General features: G+C 41.8%; 1 protein-coding gene and 3 non-coding genes across 10 annotated transcripts in view; all 4 read right to left on the bottom strand.

Moving 5' to 3' along the window:
* Nucleotides 1–227: 227 nt before the first annotated feature.
* Nucleotides 228–22,712, bottom strand: part of KANSL2 (KAT8 regulatory NSL complex subunit 2) — a 28,793-nt gene continuing 6,308 nt past the window's right edge. For 4 of the 7 annotated variants that reach the window (XM_055357330.2, XM_063694020.1, XM_063694019.1 and 1 more), the window contains 6 exons: nt 18,616–18,783; nt 15,914–16,076; nt 14,499–14,595; nt 7,172–7,425; nt 1,753–1,872; nt 228–987 (listed from right to left, as the gene is read on the bottom strand). In XM_055357330.2, coding sequence (XP_055213305.1) covers nt 856–987; nt 1,753–1,872; nt 7,172–7,425; nt 14,499–14,595; nt 15,914–16,076; nt 18,616–18,783 — 934 coding nt within the window. In that variant the 3' untranslated portion in view covers nt 228–855. Of the gene's footprint in view, nt 988–1,752; nt 1,873–5,587; nt 6,788–7,171; nt 7,426–14,498; nt 14,596–15,913; nt 16,077–18,615; nt 18,784–22,712 lie in introns of those variants that run through there. The other 3 variants (XM_063694021.1, XM_063694022.1, XM_063694023.1) reach the window with 3 other exon arrangements.
* MIR1291 (microRNA mir-1291) lies at nt 1,238–1,349 on the bottom strand. Its single transcript, NR_106421.1, has one exon. It is a non-coding gene; the product is annotated as a microRNA mir-1291 (primary transcript).
* On the bottom strand, nt 3,458–3,592 carry LOC115930331 (small nucleolar RNA SNORA2/SNORA34 family). The gene has a single exon (XR_004066970.1). It is a non-coding gene; the product is annotated as a small nucleolar RNA SNORA2/SNORA34 family (small nucleolar RNA).
* On the bottom strand, nt 14,263–14,399 carry LOC115930330 (small nucleolar RNA SNORA2/SNORA34 family). Its single transcript, XR_004066969.1, has one exon. It is a non-coding gene; the product is annotated as a small nucleolar RNA SNORA2/SNORA34 family (small nucleolar RNA).

The raw sequence follows: 22,712 nt of genomic DNA, 5'->3' as shown, positions 1-22,712 counted from the left end.
GAGGGTAAAAAGAAGAAAGATATTTGGAACTGATAGGCTTTAATAAGTCCTGCCCCTTTTCATTTACTTCTTCCTTCAAAGCAAAACCAAAATGAGCTACTGAAGATTTATTTACTTCTTGGGATGGAAGTATCATCTGTCCCAACTTCCCTTTCCCATCAGAGACAGGTCCCTAAAACCGCGAAAAAGAGACTATATTCTCAAACAAAACATGCATTCAATTCAGGTGACTGTTTGATATTTTCATAACATTTTCTTTAACATTTAATAGAAACTATATACAATAAATTTTTACTATATTTTACATAAGATAGCAACCACAGAAATTTACATAGGTTAAAAGCAAGATGGATAAGGAGGACCCAGTCCTGTGGGCTGTTTTCTCAGAGGATAAAAAGCCAGAGTTCACCAGGGAAAGGGGTTAAAGACTGCCCAATTAAGTGGAGGTGAAGAAAAGCTAAACTGCAGGTCTTCAGATAGAGATAACCGATATTAGGGCCATCAGTATCTCAAAGACACCACTCACAAAGACAGCTCCCACCTAGCTACTTAAGTGGATTTCTATCCATGACTTGGGAAATCCCATTACAAAGATGTCACTTTCCTTTTAGGTACAGTCCTAAATAATCCCAGAAGCTTTGATAGGGATTATCTCTCTTTCTCTTCCTTGCCCTGAGTGGGAAGAAACCCACGGTCCACGTCCTCAAAATGTGGCTTTACGTTTGACTATAATACTCAATCCAGAAGAAAAACAAGGTAGTCTGGGTTGCCTGTGTTTTGTGAGAGATGATCAGAAATACTTCTTTGAAGAACGAGAAATTTAAATCCACCAAAGTAAAATGGTTCCCCAAACTATCAACTAATAGAAGTGGGTTCTGGCTTCCCATTTGCAGTAGCCAATCCACTCTGAGACAATGGTGCAGAGGCTTTCTCAGAATTTCGAGATCCCTGGGATCTGCACCCATCTCCAGCCATCTGCATCTGGCCCTGTTAAAAGAAATAAAGGCACTTCAGTTAGAAATTCATTCACTGTGGTCTGAAGTATGAATCTGACTTATCAGTGGCCACTTATACTAGCAATAAGAACAATACAACAGAAATTAATTCTGGACAGATGCTCTTCCCATATTAGCTATCCTAGTGCCTTGGAAGAGCCTATTCCTGAGCCTCTTCCAATGGGATGGTGAGCTGTAGGTTGTTTCTTCCAAATGAAATAGCCATTCCCTGCTGAGGTCCCAGAACAGCCAACAGACCACAGGAAGACAGTCCTTTAGGCCTCTGCTTGAAACCAACAGCCACAGTACAACTGCTGGTCTTCAGTCAGGGCCACTGGAATTCTACCCAAGGCTCACGGACAGAACTCAAATCACATTACTTTACTGGTTCTTCTACAATGAGAACAACTTCAGTGATGAACTCTCCCTCAGAAGGTATGATTTCCCTAGATTCCTTGTCTCAAGCTTTTATTTAAATAAATGTTTGTCCTACTCTGGGATATGAGGATCACGGGCCATTAGGTGTTCTAAGAGCCCATCTGGAGAACTACAGCAACAAGGGTACACAGGAGCAGAGTAGGGCATTTTTAAAAGTGCTTTGCTTATATGGTATTCAATGAGTGAGAGACATGTGGAGCATCTTTATACTAGTGATGACACCCCACTCCCCTCCAGGAGTACATGCTATCTAGCAGGGAACCCTCTGCCTGGCCAGGTCACTACATGAGGGAAACAGGTGGGACTGTTCTTCACTTGCCAAAATATCCACTGGGTCTTCAGCAATTTCTTTGACTAAATGATCTTCAAGGGTTAGTGAAGGATCAAAAAGCAAAGGTGAAGGAGGACACTGCATACCATCACCCACAACATCCAAGTCCTAGAAAAAAGAGAAAAGCCCATCAGCAATACCAAGGGAAACAGTAATAAAGTTGGCATGTTTTTCAGCAAACTTTAAAGCAATACTCTGCTGTCTCCCTCAACCCTAGCCTACCTTTAATAAAAAAAAATTTTACAAGAATGTCCAACAAATGAAACAAGATCCAAAAGCACTGAGAGCTTTTGCTGCCAAGTGTAAAACACAGACCAATACAGTAGATTAAAAAACAAAATTCTGGCCACCACACCTGTAATCCCACCACTTTGGGAGGCCGAGGTAGGCATATCGCTTGAGCCCAGGAGTTCAAGACCAGCCTGGGCAACATGGTGAAACCCCGTCTCTACAAAAACAGCAAAAATTAGCCAGGCGCGGTGGCACACACCTGTAGTCCCAGCTACTCTGGAGGTTGAGGTGGGAAGATCCCTCGAGCTTGGGACGCAGAGGCTGCAATGAGCCGAGACTGCGCCTCTGCACTCTAACCTGGGTGGCAGAGCCAGACCCTGTCTCAAAAAAAAAAAAAAATTCTAGGAAAATTCACAGAAACACAAAGTAGAAACGGAGAATAGTAGGGAACAGGGGAAAGGGAAAGGAGAGAGTTACTGTTTAAAAAGTACAAAGTTTCTGTTTGGGTTGATGAAAAAGTTCTGGAACAGAAAATGGTGATAGCCGTACAACATGGTAAATGTTCATAACACCACTGACTTGTACACTTAAAAACGGCCAGGTGTGGTGGCTTATGCCTATGATCACAACACCTTGGGAAGCCAAAGTGGGAGGATCACTTGAGACCAGGAATTCAAGACCAGCCTGGGTGACACAGCAAGACTCCATCTCTACCTACCCACCTACTTACACACATACATACATAGGTTAAAAGAGTAAAATTTTGTTATGTATGTTTTACTACAATTAATAAAATATTTTTTAAAAAAGCATATTCTCTGAGGCTACCTGTAATCGACATGTAAGTTCACCAGTGATTAATTTAAATATGAACAATGCTACGTTAAAATTAAATATTGCTGGGCAATACAAGATTGCCTGATTAATATCCTAACAGCCACAAAGCAAGCAAACAAGCTCCAACAAGGGAAAGGGAGAAGGTAGGAAGAAAGGAAGGACGACAGAAAACTCACAGTTCCTCTGAATGGCTAGGAAATACTATTTTGGTTAAGTCCCTATCCCGACAGAGCAACAACCTGGTTTTTTTTGTTTTGTTTTTTTTTTTTTTTGAGACAGAGTCTCGCTCTGTCGCCCAGGCTGGAGTGCAGTGACGTGATCTCGGCTCACTGCAACCTCGGCCTCCTGGGTTCAAGTGATTCTCCTGCCTCAGCCTCCCAAGTAGCTGGGACTATGGGCGTGTGCCACCACGCCCAGCTAATTTTTTGTATTTTTAGTAGAGACAGGGTTTCACCATGTTAGCCAGGATGGCCTCGATCTCCTGACCAGTGATTGGCCCACCTCAGCCTCCCAAAGTGCTGGGATTACAGGCATGAGCCACCACGCCCGGCCAACTCCCTGGTTCTTAAGCCTAACATAGTTTTGCTCTGTAAAAAAAAAAAAAAAAATGACATTACATTCTAGACTATGTTTCTTCCAACTGAACTGGCAATTCGCACTGGAATACTGAATAGCCAACAGACCACAAGGAAGACATCACTCTTAGCTCCTGTTTGAAACCAACAGCTACAGCAAACCATTGGTCTTGATTCAGGGCCTAAGGCAATACAAACTCAAACAATATATCAAACTAACTTTCATGCCACTGCTTTTCAAGAGTCTGGTGGTAAATTCTCCTTCTTCCTAAGAATTAAAAATATCCAGGAGGTTTGTACCCCCTATGTCTAATCCAGTTTATAGATGCTCCGTGTTTCTATTCATCTAGCTTCACGAGCTTAGTTCTATGCTTTTAAATAAATCTAAGAATCTGCAATCCTTTCCCATTTGTTGGTGTGCTAATCACCAAAAATGAGAATCACAACATCTTCACATTAAAGAATATATATAATTTAAAAATCTACTTAAAGCTGCTCAGGCCAGGCGCGGTGGCTCACGCCTGCAATCCTAACACTTTGGGAGGCCAAGGTGGGCGGATCACGAGGTCAAGAGATTGAGACCATCCTGGCTAACATGGTGAAACCCAGTCTCCACAAAAAATTACCAGCCTGGCCAACATGGTGAAACCCCATCTCTACTAAAAATATAAAAATTAGCCAGGCGTCTCGGCACATACCTGTAGTCCCAGCTACTCAGGACACTGAGGCAGGAGAATAGCTTGAACCCAGGAGGCAGAGGTTGCAGTGAGCGGAGACTGCACCACTGCACTCCAGTCTGGGCAACAGAGCAAGACTCTGTCTCAAAAAAAAATAATAAAATAAAGCTGCTCCATTTAAGCAGAAACATAGGGCACAGGATACACTCAACCTACCATTCATTTCAGGTGAGTTGGAAACTTCTGTACTACCCACAGAAACCAGTGTTCTCACACCATTAAGACTATAAATCTGTTTTCTCCCATTCTTTTACTATGTGCAATTTGTGTGTGTGTGTGCGCACGCGCGTGTGTGTGTGAGACAGAGTTTCGCTCTTGTTACCCAGGCTGGAGCGCAACGGCAAGATCTTGGCTCACTGCAACCTCCACCTCCTGGGTTCAAGCGATTCTCCTGCCTCAGCCTCCCCAGTAGCTGGGATTACAGGCACGTGCCACCACATCCAGCTAATTGTTGTATTTTTGGTAGAGACGGAGTTTCACCATGTTGGCCAGGCTAGTCTTGAACTCCTGACCTCAGGTGATCTACCCGCCTCGGACTCCCAAAGTGCTGGGATTACAAGAGTGAGCCACCGCACCCGGCCCATGTGCAATTCTTAAACAATTAGCTTGGAATGGGCACGGTGGCTCACACCTGTAATCCTAGCACTTTGGGAGGCCAAGGTGGGCGAAACACTTAAGGCCAGGAGCTTGAGACCAGCCTGGCCAACATGGTGAAACCCTGTCTCTACTAAAAATACAAAAATTAGCCAGGCACGGTGGGGCGCATCTGTAATCCCAACTACTCGGGAAGGCTTAGACCGGAGAATCGCTTGAACCCAGGAGGCAGACGGTGCAGTGAGCCGAGATCACGCCAATGCACTCCAGCCTAGGTGACAGAGTGAGACTCTGTCAAAAATAATAATGACTAGCTTGGAATTATTTAAACACTGAAGCAAAAGGCATCCAAATCTCAAGATAATAATGGAATATGTATGTTTTCAGAAAAGGCTTTTCTCATATATACAAAGTGTTGTCTTTTATAAGATTTTAAATTGGGAAAAGGAACCTAAAATAAGAAAATCAGCAAAAATGCCTATTAAAACAGGAGTGTTTTAAAAACTGAAGTATCAGGATATAAACAGAATCCATGTTTTCAGCCAGGCGCGATGTCTCATGTCTATAATCTCAGCACTTTGGGGAAGCTGAGGGGAGTGGATCACCTGAGGTTAGGAGATCGAGACCAGCCCGGCCAACATGGCGAAACCCCATCTCTACTAAAAAATACAAAAATTAGCCAGACATGGTGGCACACACCTGTAATCCCAGCTACTCAGGAGGCAGGAACAGGAGAATTGCTTGAACCCAGATGGTGAAGGTTGCAGTGAGCCGAGATCGTGCCACTGCACTCCAGTCTGGGCGACAGACCAAGACTCCGTCTCAAAAAATAAATAAAGATAAAATAAGAGAATCCACGTTTTGTTACTATCTCCAAAACCAGCAATAGAGAATGAGAGAGAAGGAACTCAAAAGTAGTGAGATTAAGGTGTTAAGTTACTACTTGCCAACCACCCTTGCATCAAAGCACAGAAAACAAGCAAATATCCAGAATGAACGGCTGTGTTTTTACTCATATTAATATCTGATGCCTAGTCTTCCCACAAGTAAAATCACCAACGTTATCATTAACAGTTATAGGCCAGGAATGGTGAATCATGCCTATAATCCCAGCACTTTGGGAGGCCAAGGTGGGTGGATCACTTGAGGCCAGGAGTTAGAGACCAGCCTGGCCAACATGGTGAAACCCTGTCTCTACAAAAAATACAAAAATCAGCAAGGCCTGCTGGCGCACACCTGTAGTCCCAGCTACCCAGGAGGGTGAAGCACAAGAATCACTTGAACCCTGAAGGCAGAGGCTGCAGTGAGCTGAGATCACATCACTGCACTCCAGCTTGAACAACAGAACAAGACTCAGTCTAAAAAAAAAAAGCCAAGTTATAGTGACCAGGCACAGTGGTTCATGCTTGTAATCCCAGCACTTTGGGAGGCCAAGGTAAGAGGATCACTTGAGGCCAAGGTAAGAGGATCACTTGAGCCTAGGAGTTGAAGACCAGCCCATGCAACATAGGGAGATCTCATCTATACAAAAAATAAAAAATTGGCTGGGCATGGTGGCACAAACCTATAGTCCCAGCTACTTGGGAGACTGAGGCAGGAGGATCACTTAAGCCCAGGAGTTCGAGGCTGCACTGAGCCATGATCATGCCACTGCACTCCAGCCTGAGCAACAGAGCAAGACCCCAATTTAAAAAAAAAAAAAGTTATAAAAATGATAACTAAGCTGGGCGTGGTGGCTCATGCCACCGACAGAAACTCTGTCTCAAAAGTTCTTAACAGTATATTCCTTAATAGCCAGAAAGTAGAAACAGCACAAATATCCATCAACTGATATATTTTTAAAGCGTGGTATTTCCAAACAATGGAATATTAATTCAGTCACAAAAAGGAATGAAGTATTGATACATATTATAGTATGGATAAACCTTGAAAACATTATGCTAAGTGAAACAAGCAAGACACAAAAGGATACATATACTATTACATTGATATGAAATGTCCAGAATAAGCAAAATCAGAGACAAAAAGTAGATTCATCGTGGCCAGAGGCTGGGGGGAGAAAAAAATGAAGAGTGTCATAATAGGTACTGAGTTTCTTTTGGAGATAGTGAAAACCTTCTGAAATTAGATAGTGGTGGTAGTTGCGTAACTTTGTGAATATACTAAAAATCACTCAATTATACACTTTCAAAGAGTGCAATTTATAGTATGTAAATTGTATCCCTAAGAAGGTATGGGAAGAGTCTGGAAAAAAATATAAGGTAGGGTAGATTTCTCTAAATGAATATGCTAACATATAAATACAACTATACGTATATATCACTTCAAAAACTTTGTCGATTCTCCTAACCACAAAGACTAACCTATTCTCACCATTAATAAATAAGGCTTTGTCTCAAGGGCCTGAACCAGAGCAGAGCTTCTCTAACTTACATCACTGAACTCCAGAGGTAAACTCTCAGTGGGCTGAAGCTCAGCAGCACTCAAGTACAGATCCATGGGGCCGGCTTCCAGATCGTCTGGCACAGACAGTACCTGCTCGGGCTTATACATCTGAGGAGGCAACTGGAAATGCAGTGGGCAGCAGGGATCCTCAGAGAGGCTTACAGGAACAGGTTTGTTGCAGGGTACCTCTTCAGATCCCTGGCAGCACTTGAAGAGAACCTGATTCGTATCCTGACAAATATCTGTAGAAAAATGGTCAAGGGAAATAAAACACAATCTATCGAAAGCGTAAAATACAAATAGCATTGTCTGCCACATAAAACTCAAGGTCTGGACTATATAAGATAAATTACAACTACATTTGATACAGAATACCAAATGCAGTTAGCAATTTTTAAAGTTACTTCTCAAAATAAATGTCATTTACTAGCATCAAATTCTAGCTCTACCAGTAATTTAAAACTTGTCCCCAACCTCCTTTTCAGGATTCTGGTCATTTAAACTAGACACCATCCCATTCTCCCTTAAGCAAGTAGCGGTAACACTCCTAGGAACACACATGTATTCAGAAGAAACACGTAGTGGCAAATGCAAACAGCCTTGAAAATGCCCCTAAACAGCCCTTCCAAAAGAGTCAAGCGATACAATGTCTCTGCTCCCTTAGCAGACTGGCAAAGTTTGCAACAATTTCTTGGACCTCGTTTCCAAAGATGATTACATGATAAATTCATTTAAAGCACCACTGGAATAGGGGTAAACAGAGCTCTAGTAAAAGTCACTAGGTATTATATCCTAACAAGAAATTAAATATACATGCCTTTTTGTTTTTTAGGGGAGTGTGCTAGTACAGAGGAATCCTTTTATGATCCTAAAGGAAGAAGAAAATTTTGCGTATGAAGGCCCATTGAAAAAAAAAAAGTATTCTAGAAACACTCCAAGGACTCTATTAACAACTTTTGTTAAAGGTAGAAGAAGAAAAGGGCTATATTTCCAAGTTAGCAAAGAAGCTCTGTAGGATGAATCAAAATTGAGATGATTAGATACAATAAAATTCAAGTTACTTTACAAAACACATTTTATGCAAGTGCTACCATTTCTTGAAATCTGTTAACTACCTGGTTATTTTCCTAGATTAATAAACATTATTTTAAAATTTGACTTATTTTTAACCAGAAAACACAATTTTTCTTAAACTGATAGTACCTGAATTATGGAGTTATAATTTTCAACTCAAAACTTTTATGGTAATTTTTTTAAATAAAAAAACTAACATACATTATAATTTTTAAAACCATATAAACTTCCTTGAATAAAGCTATTTCTTTCAATGCATACTTGGAAATAACTAAACTCTCAAGCAGGGTGTGACAACTGCGGCACTACCAACACTGTGGGCCAGGTACATCTTTGTTGGAAGAAGGATGTATAGCAGCATTCCTGGCCTCTATCCACTAGCTGTCAGTAGCACCTCCATCTGAGTCATAACAACCAAAAATTTCTCCACACATTGCCAACTGGAAAACAAAATGGCCCCCAGTTGAAAACCACTACTCTAAAGAAACAGAAGATAGTACAAGGCAAACAAATATTTATTGAATGATCAAATGAATAAACATATGAATCTAATGGGAATCATCAGATTTGCACTATGCGCTTAAGAAAATCCAGGCAATATCTAATGTGCTTAAGAAGCCCACTCTTAAATTATTAATATTTAAAATATTATCCATTAAATGTTTCAACCAGAAATTTTTTTTAGACGAAGTCTCGCTCTGTCACCCAGGCTAGAATGCAGTGGCGTGATCTCGGCTCACTGCAACCTCTGCCTCCTGGGTTCAAGAGATTCTCCTGCCGCAGACTCCAAAGTAGCTGGGATTACAGACACCTGCCATCACACCCGGCTGATTTTTATACTTCTAGTAGAGACAGGGTTTCGCCATGTTGGCCAGGCTGGTCTCTAACTCCTGACCTCAGGTGATCGGCCCGCCTCAGCCTCCCAAAGTGCTGGGATTACAGGCGTGAGCCACCACGCCTGGCCAAGAACTTTTTTTTATTGGAATTCAAAGGACTTTCACAAGTCTCTTATGTATTTAATACCACAATATCCTAAAAAAGGACTCCCCCCATCATCCTCCACCCGCTTTCCTTTCAGATGGGGCAAAAGAGGTAAAAAGAAGGGAATGGTTAACCTACAACTAGAGTCTGGGTCCTTCACTTTCAGTCGAGTGCTGTCTCCATTAGACCACAGTAAAGAGTTAACAGGTCACCAATGGCAGTCGCATCTTTCTCTGCGATAAGGACTTAAGGAAGGGTAAGTGACTTAGGCAACTATGGAGTGGAAAGGAAAGAGCATAAAAGGAAAAAAAATACTTCCCTTCTCTTTTCAAATACATTTTCAATTTTGCTTTATATTTATATTTTAATAAGCTATTTGACTACAGTATTATAATATCTAAAATAGTCCTTAGTATCTGTAAACTGAGTTTTTTCCCTTATAAAAGTAATTCATGCTCGCCTTAAAAAACCAAAAAATAAAAGAACAGTGAAAAAAGGGCATTCACAACCACACCATGCACAAATTATCACATTTCTGTATTGTTCCCTTCCAGTATTTGGTTTCATGCAATTTCAGACACCGTACAGAATTCCACATCCTGGAATGTCACTATCATTTTGCTGTCATTCATAAATTATGTTAAATATATTTAATGCCTGAAAATATTCCACACTATGTTGTGTCATTAATTTATCTTCCTATTCTCCAGCTCTAAAAATGTTAAGGCTGTCTCAAGTTGGAAGAATATTTCATGTAAAAATATTGGTCTGCATTTGATTATCTCCTTAAAATAAATTCCCAGAGGTAAAAATTACCATATGAGGAAATATGAATTATTGTCAGATTGCTTTCCAAAAAGCTTTTATCTATTTATATTCCCACTGGCAATATTTAGAAGGGTCAATTTCACCATACTCTCACCTACTTTTGAAATTCACTGACTCATTTTTGAAAAATTGCATATTTTAAATTTTATTTTAAAACAAATATATGTACAAATATCAATTTTATAGATTTTTAATTTTCCTTATTTCCTATTTACAGCTGACCTTTGAACAACACAAGCTTGAATTGCACGGGTCTACTTACACGTGCATTTTCTTCTGCCTCTGTCATCCCACAGACAATAACTCTTCCCCCTCCACTTAACAAAAAGACCATGAGAATAAGGACCTCTATGATAATCCACTTCCATTTAATAAATAGTAAATATATGTTCTCTTATGATTTTCTTAGTAACACTTTTTCCTAGTTTATTTTAAGAATACAATATATAAGACATATAAACATATAAAATATGTGTTAGGAAGCTATGCTGTTGATAAGGCTTCTGATCAACAGTAAGCCATAAAGCTATTAGCAGTTAAATTTTGGGAGAATCAAAAATTATACACAAATTTTCAACTGTGTAGGGGGTCAGCACCCTAACCCCATGAATTGTTCAAAGGCCAACTGTATTTATAGTGGAGATACACACTTTTAACTATTAGCTTTTTTTTTTTTTTTTTTTTTTTTTTGAGACAGAGTCTCACTCTGTCGCCCAGGCTGGAGTGCAATGGCACGATCTCGGCTCACCGCAACCTCCGCCTTCCGGGTTCAAGCGATTCTCCTGCCTCAGCCTCCCAAGTAGCTGGGATTACGGGCGCCCATCACCACGCCTGGCTAATTTTTGTATATTTAGTAGAGACGGGGTTTCACCATATTGGCAAAGCTGGTCTCGAACCCCTGACCTCAGGTGATCCACCCACCTCAGCCTCCCAAAGTGCTGAGATTACAGGTGAGAGCCACTTTGCCCAGCCCTATTAGCCTTTTCTATCTTCTTTTAAATCTGCCCATAGCCTTTGCCCAATTATGTTTTAAGCAATTTTTTTTTTTTTTTTTGACACAGAGTCTCGCTCTGTCGCCCAGGCTGGAGTGCAGTGGCGCAAAACCTCAGCTCACTGCAAGCTCCGCCTCCCGAGTTCATGCCATTCTCCCGCCTCAGCCTCCTGAGTAGCTGGGACTACAGGCGGCCACCACCGCACCCGGCTAATTTTTGTATTTTTAGTAGAGATGGGGTTTTACCGTGTTAGCCAGGATGGTCTCGACCTCCTGACCTCGTGATCTGCCCGCCTCGGCCTCCCAAAGTGCTGGGATTACAGGCGTGGGCCACCGCATCTGGCCCTTTTTTTTTTTTGAGATGGAGTCTCACTCTGTTGCCCAGGCTGGAGTGCAGTGGCGTGATCTCCTCTCACTGCAACCTCCACCTCCCAGGTTCAAGCAATTCTCTGCCTCAGCCTCCCGAGTAGCAAGGATTACAGGAACCCGCCACCATGCCTGGCTAATTTTTTTTGTATTTTTAGTAGAGATGAGGTTTCACCATCTTGGCCAGGCTGGTCTTGAACTCCTGACCTTGTGATCCACCCATCTTGGCCTCCCAAAGTGCTGGAATTACAGGTGTGAGCCACTGCGCCCGGCCTTTTTTTTTTTTTTTTTTTTTTAGAGACAGGGTTTTCCTCTGTCACCCAAAGTAGAATGCAGTGGCATGATCCTAACTCACTTCAGCTTCAAACTCCTAGGCTCAAAAAATCCTCCCAGGTAGCTAGGACTACAGTCACATGCCATCGTGACCAGATAATTTTTCTTTAGAGATGAGGTCTTACTGTATTGTCCAGGCTGTAAGCATTTATCTTTAGAGTTTTTCATTACTTTGCACAACCATTTTATATATTAAGAACAATAATCTCTTATCAGACATCTGTTGTAATTAATAAATTAGTAAAATATTTAATAAGCAAAATAAAAATCAGCTTCCTGTCAAAAGACTAAGAAGAGGTTCTCCTTCTCCTCTCCCTATTAAAGAAAATAAGTGGCCGGGCGCGGTGGCTCATGCCTGTAATCCCAGCACTTTGGGAGGCCAAGGCGGGCAGATCACAAGGTCAGGAGATTGAGACCATCCTGGCTAACACGGTGAAACCCCATCTCTACTAAAAATACAAAAATTAGCTGGGCGCGGTGGCAGGCGCCTGTAATCCCAGCTACTTGGGAGGCTGAGGCAGGAGAATCGCTTGTACCCAGGGGAGTGGAGGATGCAGCGAGCTGAGATCGCGGTACTGCACTCCAGCCTGGGTGACAGAGTCAGATTCTGTCTCAAAAAAAACAAATAAAGAAAATAAGTTTTAATTTCCAAATATTTGGCATTTCTTGCCAAGCAAATGAAATCCAGCAATCCTATTTAATTAACAAGTGCTTTTACTGCGAAATTTTCCTCAATGCCTATAATAAATAAGCACTTTCACAATTCAATCAACTCAAAAAGGTTTGAAGGCCCAATGCCAAATGTAGTCCTTTAACAGAATCAAGAGACGTTATGATGGTTCAAAGGCAAATTAATTGAAAAGAAGAAAAAAAAGCATCTCATTTTTGGAAATAGCAAACTTCTAATTTGAATGATGTTTAAAGTATGCAAGTTAGAGGCCAGGCACAGTGACTAAGTGTTATCACAAAAGAGTCAAGAGACTGGGCATGGTGGCTCACAACTGTAATCCTAGCACTTTGGGAGGCTGAGGCGGGAGGATCACATGAGCTCAGAAGTTCGAGACCAGCCTGGGCAACATAGTGACACATCCTCTCTACAAAAATTAAACAAAATTAGCTGGACGTGGTAGCACATGCCTGTAGTCCCAGCTACTCTGGTGGCTGAGGTGGGAAGATCGTTTAAGCCCAGCAGATCACGGCAGTGAGCCATCATCATGCCACTGCACTCCAACCTGGGCAACAGAGTAAGACTCTGTCTCAAAAAAATTAAAAAAAGAAAACTTTTTAAAGAGCCAAGTTTCTTTTTTAAGTTTATAAAGGCCAGGTACAGTGGCTGATGACTGTAAGCCCAGCATTTGGGGAGGAAAGGACTGGCAGACTGCTTAAGCCCAGCAGTTTGAGACCAGCCTGGGCAACATATTGAAAATTGCCTCTACAAAAAATAAAAAAAAAAAAAAATAGGCCAGGTGCAGTGGCTCATGCCTGTAATCCCAACACTTTGGGAGGCCGAGGCAGTCAGATCACTTGAGGTCAGGAATTTGAGACCAACCTGGCCAACATGGTGAAACCCCATCTCTACTAAAAATACAAAAATTAGCCAGGCGTGGTGGCACGTGCCTGTAATCCCAGCTACTCAGGAGGATGACACCCAAGAATTGCTTGAACCCAGGAGGTGGAAGTTGCAGTGAGCCGAGATCACACCACTGCACTCCAGCCTGGGCGACACAGCGAGACTCTGCCTCAAAAAATATAATTAATAATAAAATAAAATAAATAATTAGCCAGGCATGGTGGCACACATACATAGTCCCAGCTATTCAGAAGGCTGAGGTAGGAGAATTGCTTGACCCAGGAGTTAAGGCTGCAGTGAGCTATGACTGAGCCACTGCACTCCAGCCTGGATAACAGTGTGAGACCCTGTCTCAAAAAACACAAATAAAAAAATAAAAGCCGGGCACGGTGGCTTACTCCTGTAATCCCAGCATTCTGGGAAGCCAAGGCGGGTGGATCACCTGAGGTCAGGAGTTCGAGACCAGCCTGGCCAACATGGTGAAACCCCATCTCTACTAATAATACAAACATTAGCCAGGTGTTGTGGTACGTGCCTGTAATCCCAGCTACTCGGAAAATCGCTTGAACTCGGGAGGCGGAGGGTGCAGTGAGGTGGAGGTTGCAGTGAGCCGAGATCACGCCATTGCACTCCAGCCTGGGAGACTAGAGCAAAACTCCATCTCCAAAAAATAAAAAATAAAATAAAATACAGAAGTGAGGGTCCTAACCACACAAAAGGATAATACTAGAAGTTCACAGTGCAAAATCATCCTTTCAATTGGGGTGGAAAACCCACAGTAATTTTTTAAGTTTATAATTAGATTTAAGAGCATTAGGATCCTAATAAGCAAGTTAAATCAGAAACCTTGAGACAATTACAAATATTTTATGTATATTTTGGGACCCAAGTATTAAGACTATAAATAAATAGTAGCCCACATCTATGAAAAACGACTCATGTTTCTTTCTAATGAATTGACCATTACATTTCCGAAGTTATGAAATGGCCAACAGACCATAGAAAGACAATTCTTTAGGCTCCTGCTTGAAACCAACAGCTTCAGCAAACTGCTGGCCTTGATTCAGGGCCAAAGGAAAACAAAATCCTTCAGTTAAGCAAACTAGCACAGAGATTCCCACTAGTCTTCAAACTAGCAAATCACAGCCTTAACAGGCAGAGTAAAAAGATACGGGTAAGGCAGTGTCTGGTCATTGGAAGAGACTGATTGGAACAACGAACATCATCCACAAAGGCCAAGCACCTCTGACTGGAACGAGTGGTATGGGCCTAAAATGGAAAAAGACAGATAAAATAGACCCACAAAAGAACATACAAACAACTACGATGAAAATAGTTATATAAGAAAAGCACATCCTAAAGGCTAGAAATTCAACATTTAACAAAAATAGATTCACCAATATTATGCAAAAGACAAAAAACTTTAAAACCTAGTGCATAAAGAATGAGTCAACCTTAATCCCAAATACACCTCTCCATATTCTAAAAGTGTGATATAGCCTATTTAACACAAATTTTGTCTTTTACCAACAGAACTCTTTGAAATTGCAGCCTTAAGTGGAATCTCAACAAATGAAACAAAATTACTCTTACTGAAACAGAGACCAAGGGTTTGAAAAACAAATTTAAGAATGATCACTTAATTCTTCTTCCTATTAACCTTACTTCCTGACATTCAATTGCTCCTATTCTACCTTCCCACCTTTTAAAACAAGATTCCCAAGCAATTTAGGCTTAACCTGTGCTTATTTCTGAACTGAAGAATATCTGAACCAAGGACTTAGAAACTTTTCCCAACTACTCAATATGCAGACGAGAATACTGAGGCCCAGAAAATTTAAGCTAACTGTGCAGACACAGAGCTGGTCAGTGGGGACTCACACTAGAATCCATGTCTCCTGACTTCAAGCTAAGTGCTTTCACTATAACCCAAGTGCAAAAAGTCAGATTTCAGATCCAAGACTGGACATAGGGAGTTCAAGACCAGCCTGACCAACATGGAGAAACCCCGTCTCTACTAAAAATACAAAATCATCCAGACATGGTGGCACATGCCTGTAATCCCAGCTACTCAGGAGGCTGAGGAAGGAGAATCACTTGAACCCAGGAGGTGGATGCTGCGGTGAGCCAAGACGGCGCCATTGCACTCCAGCCTGGGCAACAAGATTGAAACTCTGTCTCAAAAAAAGACTGGACATAGTGTTTTGACAATTACTCTAACTTTGTAAATAAAGTGAACATGACCAGGCACGGTGGCTCATGTCTGCAATCCCAACACTTTGGGAGGCCGAGGTGAGTAGATCACGAGGTCAGGCACTGGAGACCAGCCTGGCCAACATAGTGAAACCCCAAAAAATAAAAAAACATTAGCCGGGTGCATGGTGGTGGGCGCCTGTAATCCCAGCTACTCGGGAGCCTGAGGCTGGAGAATTGCTTGAAACTGGGAGGCAGAGGTTGAGCGATCTCAGTGAGCCGACATCGCACCACTGCACTCCAGCCCGAGTGACAGTGCGAGACTCCGTCTCAAAAAAATAAAAACAATAAATAAAGTGAACGTATATACCTTAAAGGTATACACACAAATTACCTGTTGGGCGGCACCATCTGTGGCCAGCATTCTCCGTTCCTTCAACTGCCTATGCAGTAAGGCTTCCACTCCATAGCGCTGGCGGTATCGACGCAGACATTTTAATCGCTTTAAGTTCTCTCGTTCTTTGGCCAAAAGTCCCTCTGGGCCAGTCAGGAGACTACTGCCTAGAGTTACAAGAGTCAAGATGTTATTTGCCAAGCAATCCATCAAGGTTACGTCTCCAAGTCAACAAGTAAACAGGAAAATCCTTGGGCATAAGACAGGCAGTTTCAAAAGCAAATGACCCCCAATCCAGGTACCAAGACAGAAATAAATCTAATTATAGTCATGCACTATATAACCACTTTTTAATCAATCATGGCCCATACATACTATGGTGGTCCCATAAGATTATAACAAAGCTGAAAAATTCTTTTTTTTTTTTTTTTTTTTTTGAGGCAGAGTCTCGCTCTGTTGTCCAGGCTGGAGTGCAGTGGCGCAATCTTGGCTTACTGCAAGCTCCGCCCCCCAGGTTCACGCCATTCTCCTGCCTCAGCCTCCTGAGTAGCTGGGACTACAGGTGCCCGCCACCATGCCCGGCTAATTTTTTTTTTGTATTTTTAGTAGAGACAGGGTTTCATCGTGGTCTCGATCTCCTGACCTCGTGATCCGCCTGCCTTGGCCTCCCAAAGTGCTAGGATTACAGGCATGAGCCACCGCACCTGGCCAAAGCTGAAAAATTCTTATTGCCTAGTGACATCATAGTTCAACCCACACATTTGTGGTGATGCTGGTGACCAAACCTACTGCACTGCCAGTTATATACAAGTCTAGCACAGGCTGGACACAGTGGCTCACACCTGTAATCCCAGCACTTTTTGGGAGCCCAAGGCGGGCAGATCACCAGATCAGGAGATTGAGAACATACTGGCCAACATGGTGAAACCCCATCTCTACTAAGAATACAAAAATCAGCTGGGCGTGGTGGCATGCGCCTATAGTCCCAGTTACTCAGGAGGCTGAGGCAGGAGAATCGCTTGAACCCGGGAGGTGGAGGTTGCAGTGAGCCAAGATCACACACTGCACTCCAGCCTGGCGACAGAGTGAGACTATATCACAAAAAAAAAAAAAAAAAAAGTAGCACCTACAATTATGCACAGTACCTAATACTCGATAATAAACAACTATGTTACTGGTTTATATATTTACTATATTTATCCTTAGAATGTACGCCACTCTATTTATTAAAAAAAAAAAGTTAAATGTAAAACAGCCTCAGGCAGGTCTCTCAGAAAGTATTGCAGAAGACATTGTTATCATGAGATGACAGTTCGCTGCATGAGATTGTCCCTGAAGACCTTCCACTGGGACAAGATGTGGAGGTGAAAGACAGTGACACTAGGCCCACGTAGGCCTAGGCTAATGTACGTGTTTGCATCTTAGTTTTTAACAGAAGTTTAAAAGGATTTTTAATTAAAACTAGAAAAGCTTATAGGGATATAAAAAAATATTTTTGTACAGCTGTACAGTGTTTGTGTTTTAAGCTAAGTGTTATTACAGAGTCCAGAAGTTTTTCTTAAAAATTTTTTTAAGTTTATAAAGGCCAGGTGCAGTGGCTCATGCCTGTAATCAATCCCAGCACTTTGGGAAGCCACGGTCGGAGGATCACTTGAGCCCAGGAGTTCAAGACTAACCTGGGCAACATAGCGAGACCCTGTCTCTACAAAAATTTAAAAATTAGCTGAGTGTGGTGGTGCATCTGTAGTCCTAGCTACTCAGGAGGCTGAGGCAGGATAGCCTGAGTCCAGGAGTTGAAGGCTGCAGTGAGTGAGGACCACGCTACTGCACTCCGACCTGAGTGACACAGCAAGATTCTGTCTCTTTAAAAAAAAGCTTATAGGCCAGGCGCGGTGGCTCATGCCTGAAATCCCAGCACTTTGGGAGGCCAAGGTAGGGGGATCACTTGAGGTCAGGAGTTCCGAGAGCAGCCTGGCCAACATGGCAAAACCCCCCCTCTACTAAAAATAAAAAAATTAGCCAGGCATGGTGGAATGTGCCTGTAATCCCAGCTAGTTGGGAGGCTGAGGTGGGAGAACTGCTTGAACCTAGGAAGCAGAGGTTGCAGTGAGCTGAGATCATGCCACTGCACTCCAGCCTGGGCAACAGAGCGAGACTCCGTGTCCGTCTCAATTTAAAAAAAAAAAAAAAAAAGTTTATAAAGTAAAAAAGTTACAGTAAGCTAAGGGTTAATTTATTACTGAAGAAACTTTTTTTATAAATTTAGTACAGCTTAAGTGTACAGTACTTATAACGTCTAAAGTAGTAAATAATAATGTGCTAGGCCTTCCCGTTGACTCACCACTCACTCACTCGCCCAAAATAACTTCCAGTCCTACAAGCTCCATTCATGCTAAGTGCCCATTTTTAAAATCTTTTATGCCATAATTTAACTGTACCTTTTCTCTGTTTAGATGTGTTTAAGTACACAAATACCACTGTTACAACTGCCCACAGTATTCAGTACAGTAACATGCTTGTACAGGTTTGCAGCCTAGGTATGTTGCAGGCTATACCACCTACGTTAGCGTGAGTCACTCTATGAAGTTTGAATGACAAAAATCACCTAACAACGTATGTATCCCCATCATTAAGTGACACATGACTGTACTACCAAATTCACATGTTAAACCCACAACAGCTTGATGGAACTGGCGTAAAACTTGCCTAGAGCTTCATGTTCCACTTTGCGATTATGTAAGTACCGGCGCTTCTTCTCCTTGAGCAGATGCTGAAGTCGTTTAAACTGATCAATATACAACGACTGCAAACGAATTAGCTTTTCACGCATAATCAGGGCCACTTCTTCTGCTGTGTAGACACCAGCATGTCTGGAATAAAACAGAATTCAGCAAAGCATAAGGAAACAATAATAATAAAACCCAAGTTTGAAAGAGTAGAGATGTCAGACTAAGTTTGTTATTTAACAAGTGGTGACATAATCACCTTAATGTTTTTGCAAAACATTGTACCATTCAAGTTGTTATTAAATAAAACAAAAGAGAAAATCTCCAAGAAAGAATACTAATCTGTGATTTCCCAAAATGGGGGAAGGAGAAATGTCTTATTTTTCCCAGCTATTTGCATTATGTTGAAAAGAAAGTGAATATGCGGAACACTTTAAACTTTTATTAATCTACATTCTTAATGTTTTGATATGAAATCATCACTTACCAGTCAAGACAGCTTTAAAGTGTTCAATTCATTAACATGTATCTTTCACATATACATATATATATATATTTTTTTTTTTGAGATAAGGTCTCACTCTTGTCACCCAGGCTGGAGTGCAGTGGTGCAATCAATCACAGCTCACTACAACCTTTGCTTCCTGGGCTCAAGCGATCCTCCCACGTCAGCCTGCCGAGTAGCTGGGACTACAGGTGTGCACCATCCCACTTGGTTAATTTTTGTATTTTTTGTAGAGATGGGATTTCACCATGTTGTCCAGGCTTGAACCCCTGGGTTTAAGCGATCCTCCCGCCTCAGCCTCACAAAGTGCTGGAATTAAACGCATAAGCTACTGCACCTGGCAATATATTTTAATTAAAGCACTAAAGATACCAATATCAAATAATTTTTTCTTTTTTTGAGACAGTCTTGCTCTGTCACCCAGGCTGGAGTGCAGTGGCACAACCTTGGCTCACTGCAACCTCCGCTTCCCAGGTTCAAGTGATTCTCCTGTCTCAGCCTCCCAAGTAGCTGGCATTACAGGCACCTACCACCACGCCCAGCTAATTTTTATATTTTCAGTAGAGATGGGGTTTCTCCATGTTGGTCAGGCTGGTCTTAACTCCTGACCTCAGATCGATCTTCCAGCCTCGGCCTCCCAAAGTGCTGGGATTACAGGCGTGAGCCACTGTGCCCGGCCAAAATTTGTAATTGTTTAAAAAATATAGGCCTATATTGGAGCTCATATGGACCCTCAAATAACTAGTCAAAATGGGCTATACCCTGTCCTCAGCTAATTTTCTTGACAATATTCTCAAAATTCAGTACCCTAGGTTAACCCTTAATTGCCAAAGATCTGGCACGGATCCATATCAACTTGATTAAGCTTTGCTGCCAATTATAAACTAAAAGAATTTCTGGCCAGGCACGGTGGCTCACACCTGTAATCCTAAGCACCTTGGGAGGCCAAGGCAGGCGGATCACCTGAGGTCAGGTTTTCAAGACCAGCCTGGCCAACATGGCAAAACCCCGTCCCTACTGAAAATACGAAAATCAACCAGGTATGGTGGTGGGCGCCTATAATCCCAGCTACTCGGGAGGCTGGGGCAGGAGAATTGCTTGAACCCGGGAGGCAGAGGTTGCAGTGAGCTGAGATCGTGCCACTGCATTCCAGCCTGGGTGACAGAGCAAGACTCCATCTCAAAAAAAGAAAAAAAAAAAGAACTTCTAAAAGTTATGCTAGTGATTAATATATGGAAGACTGTTCTCTGGCTCTGATTTATGCAATCAAAATTAAGAGATGAGGCCAGGTGTGATAGCTCACGCCTATAATCCCAGCACTTTGGGAGGCCGAGGCAGGCAGATTGCTTGAGCCTGGGAGTTCAAGACCAGCCTGGGCTGTAACATGATAAAACCCTGTCAATACAAAAAATACAAAAGTTAGCTGGGCACGGTGTTGTATACCTGTAGTCCCAGATACTCAGGAGACTGAGGTGAAAGGATCACTTCAGCCTGGGAGTGGGAGGCTGCAGTGAGCTGATATGGCGCCACTGCACTCCAACCTGGGTGACAGAGCAAGACCATGTCTCAAAAATAAATAAATAAATAAGAGAATAACTTTGAATTTTAAAAATTTTGTTTCATTCACCGTCTGATCATTACATAAATACAAAGAACAAGCTATATACCTTAAGTTTCATACTGAGTAAAAATTTTATTGAAAAGGCAAAACACATAAATTACACTAATTTTAAGTCAAAAAATTATGCTTTATTACTTTTTCGTTTTTAAGACAGAGTCTTGCTCTGTTTCCCAGGCTGCACTGAAGTGGCACAATGTTGGCTCACTGCAACCTCCACCTCCCGGGTTCAAGCAATTCTCGTGCCTCAGCCTCCACAGTAGTTGAGATTGCAGGCATGTGCCACCACACCTGGCTAATTTTTTTATTTTTTGTATTTTTAGTAGAGATGGGGTTTCACCATGTTTCCCAGGCTGGTCTCAAACTCCTGAGTTCAGGCAATCCACCTGACTCGGCCTCCCAAAGTGCTAGGATTACAGGCGTGAGCCACTGTGGCCAGCCTATGCTTTATTTTTAAAAACTAGCTGTTAAGGCACCGAAATACACAGAATATACAAAATTAACTTTAGGACTGAGAGCAAGTAATTTCTGCCAAAATTTCTTCATAAATATAAACAAAAGCCAATATTACCTGTGTATAAGAGGTACTTAACTATATTCTGAAGTAAAAGTGAAAAGAAATTAAGAAAAATCAAAACATGGTTAATAAAACCAGCAAAGGGCCAGGTGTGGTGCACAAGGCCAAGGTGGGTGGATCACTTCAGGTCAGGAGTTCGAGACCAGCCTGGCCAACATGGCAAAACCGCCTCTCTACTAAAAATACAAAAATTAGCCAGGTATGGTGGCAAGCACCTATAATCCCAGCTACTCGGGAAGCTGAGGCAGGAGAATCACTTGAACCTGGTAGGCAGAGATTACAGTGAGCCGAGATCGCACCACCGCGCTTCAGCCTGGGCGACAGAACGAGACTCTGTCTCCAAAAATAAAAAATTAAATAAATAAAATAAACAAATTAAATAAATAAATAAAAATAATAATAAATAAAAATTAATAAAAAATAAATTTAAAAATAAATAAAACCAGCAAATTACAGAAATGACAAAAGCTAACAGACTATCAGAAAATGTGAAAAGGCTTTAAAAATACCTAACAGTTGGCTGGGCACGGTGGCTCAAGCCTGTAATTCTAGCACTTTGGGAGACCGAGGTGGGCATACTGCCTGAGCTCTGGAGTTTGAGACCAGCCTGGGCAACATGGTGAAACCCCATCTCTACTAAAATACAAAAAAAAAAAAAAAAAAATTAGCCAGGCACAGCGGCATGCGCCTGTAGTCCCAGCTACTAGGGAGGCTGAGGCAGAAGAATTGCTTGAACCCAGGAGGCGAAGGTTGCAGTGAGCTGAGATCGTGCCACTGCGCTCCAGCCTGGCAACAGAGCGAGAGTCCATCTCAAAAATAAATACATAACGGTTTCACAAGGTGACTAAGTTACATCTTCAGAAAAATGGGTTATGCCTACATTAACCTGTCTGTAACCTAAAATACTGAGGCCTTAACCTAATATAGAGTTTGTTAAAATGAAATTCACTTTTTGAATACTGAAAATGAGAAAAATAAAAATTGTTTTAAAAAATTAATTTCACTGCACCCTGTCAGAAGAGAATTTAACCAATGGTCTGGGACTGAAATGTACTTATCTGAAGCCCTTACTATTAGAAGTTATTAGAAATCATTTGGTGGGGGCAGTAAGCAACCTACTAAATGAATGCCGGCTGGTTCATGTAACAGATGGCTCATTTACTTAAAGATGAATGCACCAGACTTTCAGAGCTGGACATTAAAATTATGTACTAATTCCCCTTGCTCTGGTATGCACAAATTAAAGTCAAGGTTTTATTATTAGAATTCATCTTCAAAAAAGAGGGTCTCACTTTATATTCTACTAAATAGTCTCTCTTATAAAGGGCATTCTCCAAATTTCTTTATTTGGAAAACAATGATGAAGATTCAAT

This window comes from Gorilla gorilla, chromosome 10, assembly GCF_029281585.2.
Source record: "Gorilla gorilla gorilla isolate KB3781 chromosome 10, NHGRI_mGorGor1-v2.1_pri, whole genome shotgun sequence".
In the NCBI taxonomy this organism is placed as follows: Eukaryota; Metazoa; Chordata; class Mammalia; order Primates; family Hominidae; genus Gorilla; species Gorilla gorilla.
This window is presented reverse-complemented; position numbering and strand designations above follow the sequence as displayed.